We start from the raw sequence: 15,932 nt of genomic DNA, 5'->3' as shown, positions 1-15,932 counted from the left end.
ATCCAGGTGTTAGAATGGCCAAGTCAAAGTCCAGACCTGAATACAATCGAGAATCTGTGGAAAGAACTGAAAACTGCTGTTCACAAATGCTCTCCATCCAACCTCACTGAGCTCGAGCTGTTTTGCAAGGAGGAATGGGAAAAAATTTCAGTCTCTCGATGTGCAAAACTGATAGAGACATACCCCAAGCAACTTACAGCTGTAATCGCAGCAAAAGGTGGCGCTACAAAGTATTAACTTAAGGGGGCTGAATAATTTTGCACGCCCAATTTTTCAGTTTTTGATTTGTTAAAAAAGTTTGAAATATCCAATAAATGTCGTTCCACTTCATGATTGTGTCCCACTTGTTGTTGATTCTTCACAAAAAAATACAGTTTTATATCTTTATGTTTGAAGCCTGAAATGTGGAAAAAGGTCGCAAAGTTCAAGGGGGCTGAATACTTTCGCAAGGCACTGTACTTTAGGAGCTAACCCCACAAGGTTAGCTGTACAAGATGTATGTATGTGTGTGTGTGCGCGCTCCCTGTTCACACAGTCCGTGCTATGAATGTCTGATATATCCCATGTGGCAGACCCTGTAGAACTAGAGGAGATGTCTGAAGCCATTGCAAACACTTGCCGGGAAGAATTGTGAAACTACGATCATGACTGAACGAGGCCGTATTGACCGTAGAAAAAAGTTGCAGTACCTTCATGCAAAAATGTGGTCTTAGGAAAGGAGAAGACAACATAGAATGCAATAGAAAGCATTGCTGTCGGTGACTTTGCACTGGCTTGAGAACAACATGCAGTCTCATAAGACAATCCTGTTGTGACAAGAGGAGCAGAGCCCTGGGTTGAGAACAACATGCAGTCTCATAAGACAATCCTGTTGTGACAAGAGGAGCAGAGCCCTGGGTTGAGAACAACATGCAGTCTCATAAGACAATCCTGTTGTGACAAGAGGAGCAGAGCCCTGGGTTGAGAACAACATGCAGTCTCATAAGGCAATCCTGTTGTGACAAGAGGAGCAGAGCCCTGGGTTGGGAACAACATGCAGTCTCATAAGACAATCCTGTTGTGACAAGAGGAGCAGAGCCCTGGGTTGAGAACAACATGCAGTCTCATAAGACAATCCTGTTGTGACAAGAGGAGCAGAGCCCTGGGTTGAGAACAACATGCAGTCTCATGAGACAATCCTGTTGTGACAAGAGGAGCAGAGCCCTGGGTTGAGAACAACATGCAGTCTCATAAGACAATCCTGTTGTGACAAGAGGAGCAGAGCCCTGGGTTGGGAACAACATGCAGTCTCATAAGACAATCCTGTTGTGACAAGAGGAGCAGAGCCCTGGGTTGAGAACAACATGCAGTCTCATAAGACAATCCTCTTGTGACAAGAGGAGCAGAGCCCTGGGTTGAGAACAACATGCAGTCTCATAAGACAATCCTGTTGTGACAAGAGGAGCAGAGCCCTGGGTTGAGAACAACATGCAGTCTCATAAGACAATCCTGTTGTGACAAGAGGAGCAGAGCCCTGGGTTGAGAACATCATGCAGTCTCATAAGACAATCCTGTTGTGACAAGAGGAGCAGAGCCCTGGGTTGAGAACAACATGCAGTCTCATAAGACAATCCTGTTGTGACAAGAGGAGCAGAGCCCTGGGTTGAGAACAACATGCAGTCTCATAAGACAATCCTGTTGTGACAAGAGGAGCAGAGCCCTGGGTTGAGAACATCATGCAGTCTCATAAGACAATCCTGTTGTGACAAGAGGAGCAGAGCCCTGGGTTGGGAACAACATGCAGTCTCATAAGACAATCCTGTTGTGACAAGAGGAGCAGAGCCCTGGGTTGAGAACAACATGCAGTCTCATAAGACAATCCTGTTGTGACAAGAGGAGCAGAGCCCTGGGTTGAGAACAACATGCAGTCTCATAAGACAATCCTGTTGTGACAAGAGGAGCAGAGCCCTGGGTTGAGAACAACATGCAGTCTCATAAGACAATCCTGTTGTGACAAGAGGAGCAGAGCCCTGGGTTGAGAACAACATGCAGTCTCATAAGACAATCCTGTTGTGACAAGAGGAGCAGAGCCCTGGGTTGGGAACAACATGCAGTCTCATAAGACAATCCTGTTGTGACAAGAGGAGCAGAGCCCTGGGTTGAGAACAACATGCAGTCTCATAAGACAATCCTGTTGTGACAAGAGGAGCAGAGCCCTGGGTTGAGAACAACATGCAGTCTCATAAGACAATCCTGTTGTGACAAGAGGAGCAGAGCCCTGGGTTGGGAACAACATGCAGTCTCATAAGACAATCCTGTTGTGACAAGAGGAGCAGAGCCCTGGGTTGAGAACAACATGCAGTCTCATAAGACAATCCTGTTGTGACAAGAGGAGCAGAGCCCTGGGTTGAGAACAACATGCAGTCTCATAAGACAATCCTGTTGTGACAAGTGGAGCAGAGCCCTGGGTTGAGAACAACATGCAGTCTCATAAGACAATCCTGTTGTGACAAGAGGAGCAGAGCCCTGGGTTGGGAACAACATGCAGTCTCATAAGACAATCCTGTTGTGACAAGAGGAGCAGAGCCCTGGGTTGAGAACAACATGCAGTCTCATAAGACAATCCTGTTGTGACAAGAGGAGCAGAGCCCTGGGTTGAGAACAACATGCAGTCTCATAAGACAATCCTGTTGTGACAAGAGGAGCAGAGCCCTGGGTTGAGAACAACATGCAGTCTCATAAGACAATCCTGTTGTGACAAGAGGAGCAGAGCCCTGGGTTGAGAACAACATGCAGTCTCATAAGACAATCCTGTTGTGACAAGAGGAGCAGAGCCCTGGGTTGAGAACAACATGCAGTCTCATAAGACAATCCTGTTGTGACAAGTGGAGCAGAGCCCTGGGTTGAGAACAACATGCAGTCTCATAAGACAATCCTGTTGTGACAAGAGGAGCAGAGCCCTGGGTTGAGAACAACATGCAGTCTCATAAGACAATCCTGTTGTGACAAGAGGAGCAGAGCCCTGGGTTGAGAACAACATGCAGTCTCATAAGACAATCCTGTTGTGACAAGAGGAGCAGAGCCCTGGGTTGAGAACAACATGCAGTCTCATAAGACAATCCTGTTGTGACAAGAGGAGCAGAGCCCTGGGTTGGGAACAACATGCAGTCTCATAAGACAATCCTGTTGTGACAAGAGGAGCAGAGCCCTGGGTTGGGAACAACATGCAGTCTCATAAGACAATCCTGTTGTGACAAGAGGAGCAGAGCCCTGGGTTGGGAACAACATGCAGTCTCATAAGACAATCCTGTTGTGACAAGAGGAGCAGAGCCCTGGGTTGAGAACAACATGCAGTCTCATAAGACAATCCTGTTGTGACAAGAGGAGCAGAGCCCTGGGTTGAGAACAACATGCAGTCTCATAAGACAATCCTGTTGTGACAAGAGGAGCAGAGCCCTGGGTTGAGAACAACATGCAGTCTCATAAGACAATCCTGTTGTGACAAGAGGAGCAGAGCCCTGGGTTGAGAACAACATGCAGTCTCATAAGACAATCCTGTTGTGACAAGAGGAGCAGAGCCCTGGGTTGAGAACAACATGCAGTCTCATAAGACAATCCTGTTGTGACAAGAGGAGCAGAGCCCTGGGTTGGGAACAACATGCAGTCTCATAAGACAATCCTGTTGTGACAAGAGGAGCAGAGCCCTGGGTTGGGAACAACATGCAGTCTCATAAGACAATCCTGTTGTGACAAGAGGAGCAGAGCCCTGGGTTGAGAACAACATGCAGTCTCATAAGACAATCCTGTTGTGACAAGAGGAGCAGAGCCCTGGGTTGGGAACAACATGCAGTCTCATAAGACAATCCTGTTGTGACAAGAGGAGCAGAGCCCTGGGTTGAGAACAACATGCAGTCTCATAAGACAATCCTGTTGTGACAAGAGGAGCAGAGCCCTGGGTTGAGAACAACATGCAGTCTCATAAGACAATCCTGTTGTGACAAGTGGAGCAGAGCCCTGGGTTGAGAACAACATGCAGTCTCATAAGACAATCCTGTTGTGACAAGAGGAGCAGAGCCCTGGGTTGAGAACAACATGCAGTCTCATAAGACAATCCTGTTGTGACAAGAGGAGCAGAGCCCTGGGTTGAGAACAACATGCAGTCTCATAAGACAATCCTGTTGTGACAAGAGGAGCAGAGCCCTGGGTTGAGAACAACATGCAGTCTCATAAGACAATCCTGTTGTGACAAGAGGAGCAGAGCCCTGGGTTGAGAACAACATGCAGTCTCATAAGACAATCCTGTTGTGACAAGAGGAGCAGAGCCCTGGGTTGGGAACAACATGCAGTCTCATAAGACAATCCTGTTGTGACAAGAGGAGCAGAGCCCTGGGTTGGGAACAACATGCAGTCTCATAAGACAATCCTGTTGTGACAAGAGGAGCAGAGCCCTGGGTTGAGAACAACATGCAGTCTCATAAGACAATCCTGTTGTGACAAGAGGAGCAGAGCCCTGGGTTGAGAACAACATGCAGTCTCATAAGACAATCCTGTTGTGACAAGAGGAGCAGAGCCCTGGGTTGGGAACAACATGCAGTCTCATAAGACAATCCTGTTGTGACAAGAGGAGCAGAGCCCTGGGTTGAGAACAACATGCAGTCTCATAAGACAATCCTGTTGTGACAAGAGGAGCAGAGCCCTGGGTTGGGAACAACATGCAGTCTCATAAGACAATCCTGTTGTGACAAGAGGAGCAGAGCCCTGGGTTGAGAACAACATGCAGTCTCATAAGACAATCCTGTTGTGACAAGAGGAGCAGAGCCCTGGGTTGGGAACAACATGCAGTCTCATAAGACAATCCTGTTGTGACAAGAGGAGCAGAGCCCTGGGTTGGGAACAACATGCAGTCTCATAAGACAATCCTGTTGTGACAAGAGGAGCAGAGCCCTGGGTTGAGAACAACATGCAGTCTCATAAGACAATCCTGTTGTGACAAGAGGAGCAGAGCCCTGGGTTGGGAACAACATGCAGTCTCATAAGACAATCCTGTTGTGACAAGAGGAGCAGAGCCCTGGGTTGAGAACAACATGCAGTCTCATAAGACAATCCTGTTGTGACAAGAGGAGCAGAGCCCTGGGTTGAGAACAACATGCAGTCTCATAAGACAATCCTGTTGTGACAAGAGGAGCAGAGCCCTGGGTTGAGAACAACATGCAGTCTCATAAGACAATCCTGTTGTGACAAGAGGAGCAGAGCCCTGGGTTGAGAACAACATGCAGTCTCATAAGACAATCCTGTTGTGACAAGAGGAGCAGAGCCCTGGGTTGGGAACAACATGCAGTCTCATAAGACAATCCTGTTGTGACAAGAGGAGCAGAGCCCTGGGTTGGGAACAACATGCAGTCTCATAAGACAATCCTGTTGTGACAAGAGGAGCAGAGCCCTGGGTTGGGAACAACATGCAGTCTCATAAGACAATCCTGTTGTGACAAGAGGAGCAGAGCCCTGGGTTGAGAACAACATGCAGTCTCATAAGACAATCCTGTTGTGACAAGAGGAGCAGAGCCCTGGGTTGGGAACAACATGCAGTCTCATAAGACAATCCTGTTGTGACAAGAGGAGCAGAGCCCTGGGTTGAGAACAACATGCAGTCTCATAAGACAATCCTGTTGTGACAAGAGGAGCAGAGCCCTGGGTTGGGAACAACATGCAGTCTCATAAGACAATCCTGTTGTGACAAGAGGAGCAGAGCCCTGGGTTGAGAACAACATGCAGTCTCATAAGACAATCCTGTTGTGACAAGAGGAGCAGAGCCCTGGGTTGAGAACAACATGCAGTCTCATAAGACAATCCTGTTGTGACAAGAGGAGCAGAGCCCTGGGTTGGGAACAACATGCAGTCTCATAAGACAATCCTGTTGTGACAAGAGGAGCAGAGCCCTGGGTTGAGAACAACATGCAGTCTCATAAGACAATCCTGTTGTGACAAGAGGAGCAGAGCCCTGGGTTGGGAACAACATGCAGTCTCATAAGACAATCCTGTTGTGACAAGAGGAGCAGAGCCCTGGGTTGAGAACAACATGCAGTCTCATAAGACAATCCTGTTGTGACAAGAGGAGCAGAGCCCTGGGTTGAGAACAACATGCAGTCTCATAAGACAATCCTGTTGTGACAAGTGGAGCAGAGCCCTGGGTTGAGAACAACATGCAGTCTCATAAGACAATCCTGTTGTGACAAGAGGAGCAGAGCCCTGGGTTGAGAACAACATGCAGTCTCATAAGACAATCCTGTTGTGACAAGAGGAGCAGAGCCCTGGGTTGAGAACAACATGCAGTCTCATAAGACAATCCTGTTGTGACAAGAGGAGCAGAGCCCTGGGTTGAGAACAACATGCAGTCTCATAAGACAATCCTGTTGTGACAAGAGGAGCAGAGCCCTGGGTTGGGAACAACATGCAGTCTCATAAGACAATCCTGTTGTGACAAGAGGAGCAGAGCCCTGGGTTGAGAACAACATGCAGTCTCATAAGACAATCCTGTTGTGACAAGAGGAGCAGAGCCCTGGGTTGGGAACAACATGCAGTCTCATAAGACAATCCTGTTGTGACAAGAGGAGCAGAGCCCTGGGTTGAGAACAACATGCAGTCTCATAAGACAATCCTGTTGTGACAAGAGGAGCAGAGCCCTGGGTTGGGAACAACATGCAGTCTCATAAGACAATCCTGTTGTGACAAGAGGAGCAGAGCCCTGGGTTGAGAACAACATGCAGTCTCATAAGACAATCCTGTTGTGACAAGAGGAGCAGAGCCCTGGGTTGGGAACAACATGCAGTCTCATAAGACAATCCTGTTGTGACAAGAGGAGCAGAGCCCTGGGTTGGGAACAACATGCAGTCTCATAAGACAATCCTGTTGTGACAAGAGGAGCAGAGCCCTGGGTTGAGAACAACATGCAGTCTCATAAGACAATCCTGTTGTGACAAGAGGAGCAGAGCCCTGGGTTGGGAACAACATGCAGTCTCATAAGACAATCCTGTTGTGACAAGAGGAGCAGAGCCCTGGGTTGAGAACAACATGCAGTCTCATAAGACAATCCTGTTGTGACAAGAGGAGCAGAGCCCTGGGTTGAGAACAACATGCAGTCTCATAAGACAATCCTGTTGTGACAAGTGGAGCAGAGCCCTGGGTTGAGAACAACATGCAGTCTCATAAGACAATCCTGTTGTGACAAGAGGAGCAGAGCCCTGGGTTGAGAACAACATGCAGTCTCATAAGACAATCCTGTTGTGACAAGAGGAGCAGAGCCCTGGGTTGAGAACAACATGCAGTCTCATAAGACAATCCTGTTGTGACAAGAGGAGCAGAGCCCTGGGTTGAGAACAACATGCAGTCTCATAAGACAATCCTGTTGTGACAAGAGGAGCAGAGCCCTGGGTTGAGAACAACATGCAGTCTCATAAGACAATCCTGTTGTGACAAGAGGAGCAGAGCCCTGGGTTGGGAACAACATGCAGTCTCATAAGACAATCCTGTTGTGACAAGAGGAGCAGAGCCCTGGGTTGGGAACAACATGCAGTCTCATAAGACAATCCTGTTGTGACAAGAGGAGCAGAGCCCTGGGTTGAGAACAACATGCAGTCTCATAAGACAATCCTGTTGTGACAAGAGGAGCAGAGCCCTGGGTTGGGAACAACATGCAGTCTCATAAGACAATCCTGTTGTGACAAGAGGAGCAGAGCCCTGGGTTGAGAACAACATGCAGTCTCATAAGACAATCCTGTTGTGACAAGAGGAGCAGAGCCCTGGGTTGGGAACAACATGCAGTCTCATAAGACAATCCTGTTGTGACAAGAGGAGCAGAGCCCTGGGTTGAGAACAACATGCAGTCTCATAAGACAATCCTGTTGTGACAAGAGGAGCAGAGCCCTGGGTTGGGAACAACATGCAGTCTCATAAGACAATCCTGTTGTGACAAGAGGAGCAGAGCCCTGGGTTGGGAACAACATGCAGTCTCATAAGACAATCCTGTTGTGACAAGAGGAGCAGAGCCCTGGGTTGAGAACAACATGCAGTCTCATAAGACAATCCTGTTGTGACAAGAGGAGCAGAGCCCTGGGTTGGGAACAACATGCAGTCTCATAAGACAATCCTGTTGTGACAAGAGGAGCAGAGCCCTGGGTTGAGAACAACATGCAGTCTCATAAGACAATCCTGTTGTGACAAGAGGAGCAGAGCCCTGGGTTGAGAACAACATGCAGTCTCATAAGACAATCCTGTTGTGACAAGTGGAGCAGAGCCCTGGGTTGAGAACAACATGCAGTCTCATAAGACAATCCTGTTGTGACAAGAGGAGCAGAGCCCTGGGTTGAGAACAACATGCAGTCTCATAAGACAATCCTGTTGTGACAAGAGGAGCAGAGCCCTGGGTTGAGAACAACATGCAGTCTCATAAGACAATCCTGTTGTGACAAGAGGAGCAGAGCCCTGGGTTGAGAACAACATGCAGTCTCATAAGACAATCCTGTTGTGACAAGAGGAGCAGAGCCCTGGGTTGAGAACAACATGCAGTCTCATAAGACAATCCTGTTGTGACAAGAGGAGCAGAGCCCTGGGTTGGGAACAACATGCAGTCTCATAAGACAATCCTGTTGTGACAAGAGGAGCAGAGCCCTGGGTTGGGAACAACATGCAGTCTCATAAGACAATCCTGTTGTGACAAGAGGAGCAGAGCCCTGGGTTGAGAACAACATGCAGTCTCATAAGACAATCCTGTTGTGACAAGAGGAGCAGAGCCCTGGGTTGGGAACAACATGCAGTCTCATAAGACAATCCTGTTGTGACAAGAGGAGCAGAGCCCTGGGTTGAGAACATAAGTGCTGCGGCTTTCCAAATGGAGAAGAAAACAGCAGATTAAGAGGAAAACAGCGGAGAGAAATGTGCTTGAAATCAAATCAAATTGTATGTGTCACGTGCTTCGTAACCAACAGGTGTAGACCTATAGTGAAATGCTTACTTAAGGCTACTTTTCCAACAATACAGAGTTAAAGATAAGATAAACATTTAATAAAAAATATAAATAGTGACACAAGTATTAAATACACAGTGAATAACAAATAGAAGTAACAAGTAAAAATAACATGACTATATACAGGGAGTAGAAAATAACATGGCTATATACAGGGAGTAGAAAATAACATGGCTATATACAGGGAGTAGAAAATAACATGGCTATATACAGGGAGTAGAAAATAACATGGCTATATACAGGGAGTAGAAAATAACATGACTATATACAGGGAGTAGAAAATAACATGGCTATATACAGGGAGTAGAAATAACATGGCTATATACAGGGAGTAGAAATAACATGGCTATATACAGGGAGTAGAAAATAACATGACTATATACAGGGAGTAGAAAATAACATGGCTATATACAGGGAGTAGAAAATAACATGGCTATATACAGGGAGTAGAAAATAACATGGCTATATACAGGGAGTACCAGTACCGAGTCGATGTGCAGGGGTACGAGGTCATTGTGATAGATATGTACTGTACATATACAGTTGAAGTCGGAAGTTTACATACACCTTAGTCAAATAAATTTTAACTCAGTTTTTCACAATTCTTGACATTTAATCCTAGTAAAAAAGCCATGTCTTAGGTCAGTTAGGATCACCATGTTTTTTTTTAAGAATGTGAAATGTCAGAATAATAGTTGAGAGAATGATTTATTTCAGCTTTTATTTATTTCATCACATTCCCAGTGGGTCAGAAGTTTACATACACTAAATTAGTATTTGGTAGCATTGCCTTTAAATTGTTTAACTTGGGTCAAACGTTTCGGGTAGCCTTCCAAAAGCTTCCCACAATAAGTTGGGTGAATTTTGGCCCATTTCTCCTGACAGAGCTGGTGTAACTGAGTCAGGTTTGTAGGTCTCCTTGCTCACACATGCTTTTTCTGTTCTGCCCACAAATGTTCTATAGGATTGAGGTCAGGACATTGTGATTGCCACTCCAATACCTTGACTTTGTTGTCCTTAAGCCATTTTGCCACAACTTTGGAAGAATGCTTGGGGTCATTGTCCATTTGGAAGACCCATTTGAGACCAAGCTTTAACTTCCTGACTCATGTCTTGAGATGTTGCTTCAATATATCCACATAATTGTCCTCCCTCATGATGCCATCTATTTTGTGAAGTGCACCAGTCCCTCCTGCAGCAAAGCAACCCCCGTGTTTCATGGTTGGGATGGTGTTCTTTGGCTTGCAAGCCTCCCCCTTTTTCCTCCAAACATAACAATGGTCTTAAAAGCCAAACATTTCTATTTTTGTTTCATTAGACCTGAGGACATTTCTTCAAAAGGTACGATCTTTTTCCCCATGTGCAGTTGCAAACCGTAGTCTGGTTTGGAGCAGTGGCTTCTTCCTTGCTGAGCAGCCTTTCAGGTTATGTCGATATAGGACTCGTTTTACTGTGGATATAGATACTTTTGTACCTGTTTCCTCCAGCATCTTCACAAGGTCCTTTGCTGTTATTCTGGGATTGAGTTGCACTTATCGCACCAAAGCACGTTCATCTCTAGGAGACAGAATGCGTTTCCTTCCTGAGCGGTATGATGGCTGCGTGGTCCCATGGTGTTTATACTTGCGTACTATTGTTTGTACAGATGAACGTGGTACCTTCAGGCATTTGGGGGAAAACATTCTGAGGTCTTGGCTGATTTCTTTAGATTTTCCCATGATGTCAAGCAAAGAGGCACTGAGTTTGAAGGTAGGCCTTGAAATACATCCACAGGTACACCTCCAATTGACTCAAATTATGTCAATTAGCCTGACAGAAGCTTCTAAAGCCATGACATAATTTTCTGGAATTTTACAAGCTGTTTAAAGGCACAGTCAATTTAGTGTATGTAAACTTCTGACCCACTGGAATTGTGATACAGTGAATTATAAGTGAAATAATCTGTCTGTAAACAATTGTTGGAAAAATTACTTGTGTCATGCACAAAGTAAATGTCCTCACCGAATGCCAAAAATATAGTTTGTTTATAGTTTGTTCAAGAAATTTGTGGAGTGGTTGAACAACGAGTTTTATTGACTCCAACCTAAGTTGGAAAAGCTATACTTTTCATGGCTGTTTATTTACCACCACAGACAGATGCTGGCACTAAGACCGCACCCAGTCAGCTCTATAAGGAAATAAGCAAACAGGAAACCACTCACCCAGAGGCGGCGCTCCTAGTGGCCGGAGACTTTAATGCAGGGAAACTTAAATCAGTTCTACCAAATTTCTATCAACATGTTAAAGGTGCAACCAGAGGGAAAGATTAAATGTACTCCGCACACAGAGATGTGTACAAAGTTCTCCCTCACCCTCCATTTGGTAAATCTGACCACAACTCTATCCTCCTGATTCCTGCTTACAAGCAAAAATTAAAGTAGGAAGCACCAGTGACTTGGTCTATAAAAAAGTGGTCAGATGAAACAGATGCTAAACTACAGGACTGTTTTGCAATCACAGACTGGGACATGTTCCGGGATTCTTCCGGTGGCATTGAGGAGTACACCACATCAGTCACTGGCTTTATCAATAAGTGCATTGAGGACGTCGTCCCCACAGTGACTGTACGTACATACTCCAACCAGAAGCCATAGATTACAGGTAACATTCGCACTGGGCTAAAGGGTAGAGCTGCCGCTTTCAAGGTGTGGGACTCTAACCCGGAAGCATACAGGACATCCTGCTATGCCCTGTGACGAACCATCAAGTAGGCAAAGCATCCATACAGGGCTAAGATTGAATCATACTACACCGGCTCCGACACTCATCTTATGTGGCAGGGCTTGCAAACTATTACAGACTACAAAGGGAAGCACAGCCACGAGCTGCCCAGTGACACGAGCCTACCAGACGAGCTAAATCACTTCTATGCTCGTTTCGAGGCAAGCAACACTGAGGCATGCATGAGAGCATCAGCTGTTCTGGACGACTGTGTGATCACGCTCTCCATAGCCGACATAAGACCTTTAAACAGGTCAACATACACAAGGCTGCGGGGCCAGACGGATTACCAGGACGTGTGCTCCGGGCATGTGCTGACCAACTGGCAGGTGTCTTCACTGACATTTTCAACATGTCCCTGATTGAATCTGTAATACCAACATGTTTCAAGCAGACCACCATAGTCCCTGTGCCCAAGAACACAAAGTCACCCTGCCTAAATGACTACAGACCCATAGCACCCACGTCCGTAGCCATGAAGTGCTTTGAAAGGTTGGTAATGGCTCACATCAACACCATTATCCCAGAAACACTAGACCCACTCCAATTTGCATACCCCCCAAACAGATCCACAGATGATGCAATCTCTATTGCACTCCACACTGCCCTTTCACCCCTGTACAAAAGGAACACTTATGTGAGAATGCTATTCATTGACTACAGCTCAGCGTTCAACACCATAGTACCCTCAAAGCTCATCACTAAGCTAAGGATCCTGGGACTCAACACCTCCCTCTGCAACTGGATCCTGGACTTCTTGACGGGCCGCCCCCAGGTGGTGAGGGTAGGTAGCAACACATCTGCCACGCTGATCCTCAACACTGGAGCTCCCCAGGGGTGCGTGCTCATTCCTCTCCTGTACTCCCTGTTCACCCACGACTACATGGCCAGGCACTACTCCAAAACCATCATTAAGTTTGCAGACGACACAACAGTGGTAGGCCTGATCACCGACAACGACGAGACAGCCTATAGGGAGGAGGTCAGAGACCTGGCCAAAAAAAGATTTGGCATGGGTCCTGAGATCCTCAAAAGGTTCTACAGCTGCAACATCGAGAGCATCCTGACCAGTTGCATCACTGCCTGGTACGGCAATTGCTCAGCCTCCGACCGCAAGGCACTTCAGAGGGTAATGCGTACGGCCCAGTACATCACTGGGGCTAAGCTGCCTGCCATCCAGGACCTCTACACCAGGCGGTGTCAGAGGAAGGTCCTAAAAATGGTCAAAGACCCCAGCCACCCCAGTCATAGACTGTTCTCACTACTACCGCATGGAAAGCGGTACCGGAGTGCCAAGTCTAGGACAAAAAGACTCCTCAACAGTTTTTAAGACTCCTGAACAGGTAATCAAATGGCTACCCGGACTATTTGCATTGTGTGCTACCCCCCAAACCCCTCTTTTTGACGCTGCTGCTACTCTCTGTTTATCATATATGCATAGTCACTTTAACTATACATTCATGTACATACTACCTCAATTGGGCCGACCAACCAGTGCTCCCGCACATTGGCTAACCGGGCTATCGGAATTGCGTCCTGCTACCCACCACCCACCAACCCCTCTTTTACGCTACTCTCTGTTCATCATATATGCATAGTCACTTAAACCATATCTACATGTACATACTACCTCAATCAGCATGACTACCCAGTGTCTGTATGTAGCCTCGTTACTTTTATAGCCTCGCTACTGTATATAGCCTCGCTACTGTATATAGCCTGTATTTTTACTGTTGTTTTATTTCTTTACCTACCTATTGTTCACCTAATACTTTTTTTGCACTATTGGTTAGAGCCTGTAAGTAAGCATTTCACTGTAAGGTTTACACCTGTTGTATTCGGCGCACGTGACAAATAAACTTTGATTTGATTTGATATAAACTTCCGACATCAACTGTAGGTAGGGGTAAAGCAACAGGATATATAATAGACAGTAGCAGCAGTGTATGTGGTGAGTGTGAAAGTGTGTGTGTGACTGTGTGTGTGTGTGGCGTCAGTAGGCATGTGTGTGCATGGTATGTGTGTGTGGGCGTATGTAGTGTGTGTGTGTTGGGGTGTCAGTGTAAGTATGTGTGAGTGTGTGGGTAGAGTCCGGTGTGTGTACATAGAATAAGTGCAAGAAAGTTAGTGCAAAAAAGGGCCAATGCAGGTAGTTTGGGTAGTAGAGATTTGATTAGCTATTTAGTCATTTTGCTTAGAAGTCTTATGGCTTATGGTCTTATGGTTTAGAAGCTGTTCAGGGACCTGTTAGGTCCAGAATTGGTGCATTGGTAACGCTTGCCGTGCGGTACCAGAAAGAACAGTTTGTGGCCTGGGTGGCAATTATTTTATTTTGTCCTTCAGCCCCAGTGATGTTCTCGGCCCCAGTGATGTTCTGTGCCATACCCACTACCCTCTATAGGGCCTAGCGGTCGGATGCCAAGCAGTTGCCATCCCCAGCGCTGATGCAGCCAGTCAAGATGCTCTCGATGGTGCAGATGAGCATGTTGTATGTCTGACATGTCATATTGTAATCCTACATGATTAGCTGTGTTTTAAATATTTGCCGTTGTGGGAAGACATACAACCATTAATTTATTTGCTGGTTGTCATAAAATCACTGATTGAATTAAGAGTTGCTGATTTTGATATGGTTACACTGTCCTGTTGAACTACAGGGGTATTGAATATTACTTGCAATATTACCAGCAGGTAGCATTACTGGTAATGTGTGCCTGCGTGCGTGTGCGTGTTCAGATAATGCTGTTGGGCTGCCTAGCTGAGCTCTGCTGTTTGTACCTTGGTAGCTGTAGATGTCTCCCACGCTGTTCTGGCGCATTATGTGATGCCAGTAGGCACTGCGAGGCAGAGAAATGGACTTGGTTAACGTTGTCTGGTTGGAGTGGGTCTGAAACAGAGACAACAACAACATCATTTTCAGTGTGTTGGGTTGCATCCCAAATGGCAGCTGACTGTCTATATAGTGCACTACTTTAGACTACTAGTTTTGATAGAGATTAGGGTGCAATTTGGGATGCAATTGTTATCTCTGGGTATAGTCACCTCTAGGGAATGCAAAGTAGGAAAAACAGCCACAGGCATTACAGGTAGCTACTGCATATTGTGGACAAATGACATGCAGTACAAATTCACAACATTTGATCAATACCATGATATGAAATAAAACACACAAAAAAGCTAAACGTGTGTTTTAAAACTATAGTCACTGCCTTGTTCTCTTTCAATTATATCGAGTACATCTCTTTAGAACCTAAAAGTCCTATTTGTGGTATGATGACCCATAACCAAAGTGTCCACTGTGTTCCACAACCTCTTCATGTAATTCATGTATTTCAGTATACTCTGCAGTATTCCCATATGGAGGGAGTCCAGGAACATGGCCATATGGCCAGGGCTCATCAAGCCTTAGAAAACCATACGTAAATACAGCATACTGACCATAGAGAGAGGAAAGAAACACAGGCCATATCCACAGGGAATTTGTGTGTGTGTGTGTGTGTGTGTGTACTATGTCTGTCTGTGTGTGCGTGTGTGTGTACTATGTGTGTCTGTGTGTGTGTGTGTGTACTATGTGTGTTACCTGTGAGCTCTTCTTCATCTCTACCATCATCCTCTCATGTTGCTGTGCAATGGACAGGGTGGCTGAGTGGACTCTCTGGTAGATTATCTCTCCCTCCCGCGTCTGGAACGTAAACAGACCCTCCCCGTGTCACACATCCTAGAGACAGAGAGAGTGGGGAGGGGAGAGAGAGGGGGGGAGAGAGAGTGGGGAGGGGAGACCGAGTGGGGAGGTGGGAGAGAGAGTGGGGAGGGGGAGAGAGAGAGCGAGGGGAGAGAGAATGGGGGAGGGGAGAAAGAGGGGGGGAGAGAGAGTGGGGAGGGGAGGAGAGAGAGTGGGGAGGGGAGAGAGAATGGGGAGGGGAGAGAGGGGGAAGAGAGAGGGGGGGGGAGAAATTGGGGAGGGGAGAGAGGGGGAGGAGAGAGAGGGGGGGAGAGAGAATGGGGAGGGGAGAGAGAGGGAGGAGAAGAGAGAGGGGGGGAGAGAGAATGGGGAGGGGAGAGAGAGGGGAGGAGAGAGAGAGAGGGGAGGGGGGGGGGGGGGAGAGAGAGTGGGGTGAGGAGACGGAGAGGGTGGGGGGGAGAAGGGGGGGAGAGGTGAGGGGAGGGGGAGAGA

At 46.8% G+C, this 15,932-nt stretch overlaps 1 protein-coding gene across 1 annotated transcript in view; it reads right to left on the bottom strand.

The window, feature by feature from the left end:
* Window positions 1-15,932, bottom strand: part of dok6 (docking protein 6) — an 84,176-nt gene that overhangs the window by 26,523 nt on the left and 41,721 nt on the right. The window contains 2 exon segments of the mRNA XM_031796468.1: window positions 14,537-14,645; window positions 15,339-15,476. Coding sequence (XP_031652328.1) covers window positions 14,537-14,645; window positions 15,339-15,476 — 247 coding nt within the window.

Source organism: Oncorhynchus kisutch, linkage group LG18 (genome assembly GCF_002021735.2).
Source record: "Oncorhynchus kisutch isolate 150728-3 linkage group LG18, Okis_V2, whole genome shotgun sequence".
NCBI classification, from domain to species: Eukaryota; Metazoa; Chordata; class Actinopteri; order Salmoniformes; family Salmonidae; genus Oncorhynchus; species Oncorhynchus kisutch.
Note: the sequence above shows the minus strand (reverse complement) of the source record. Positions and strands in the feature narration are given on the sequence as shown.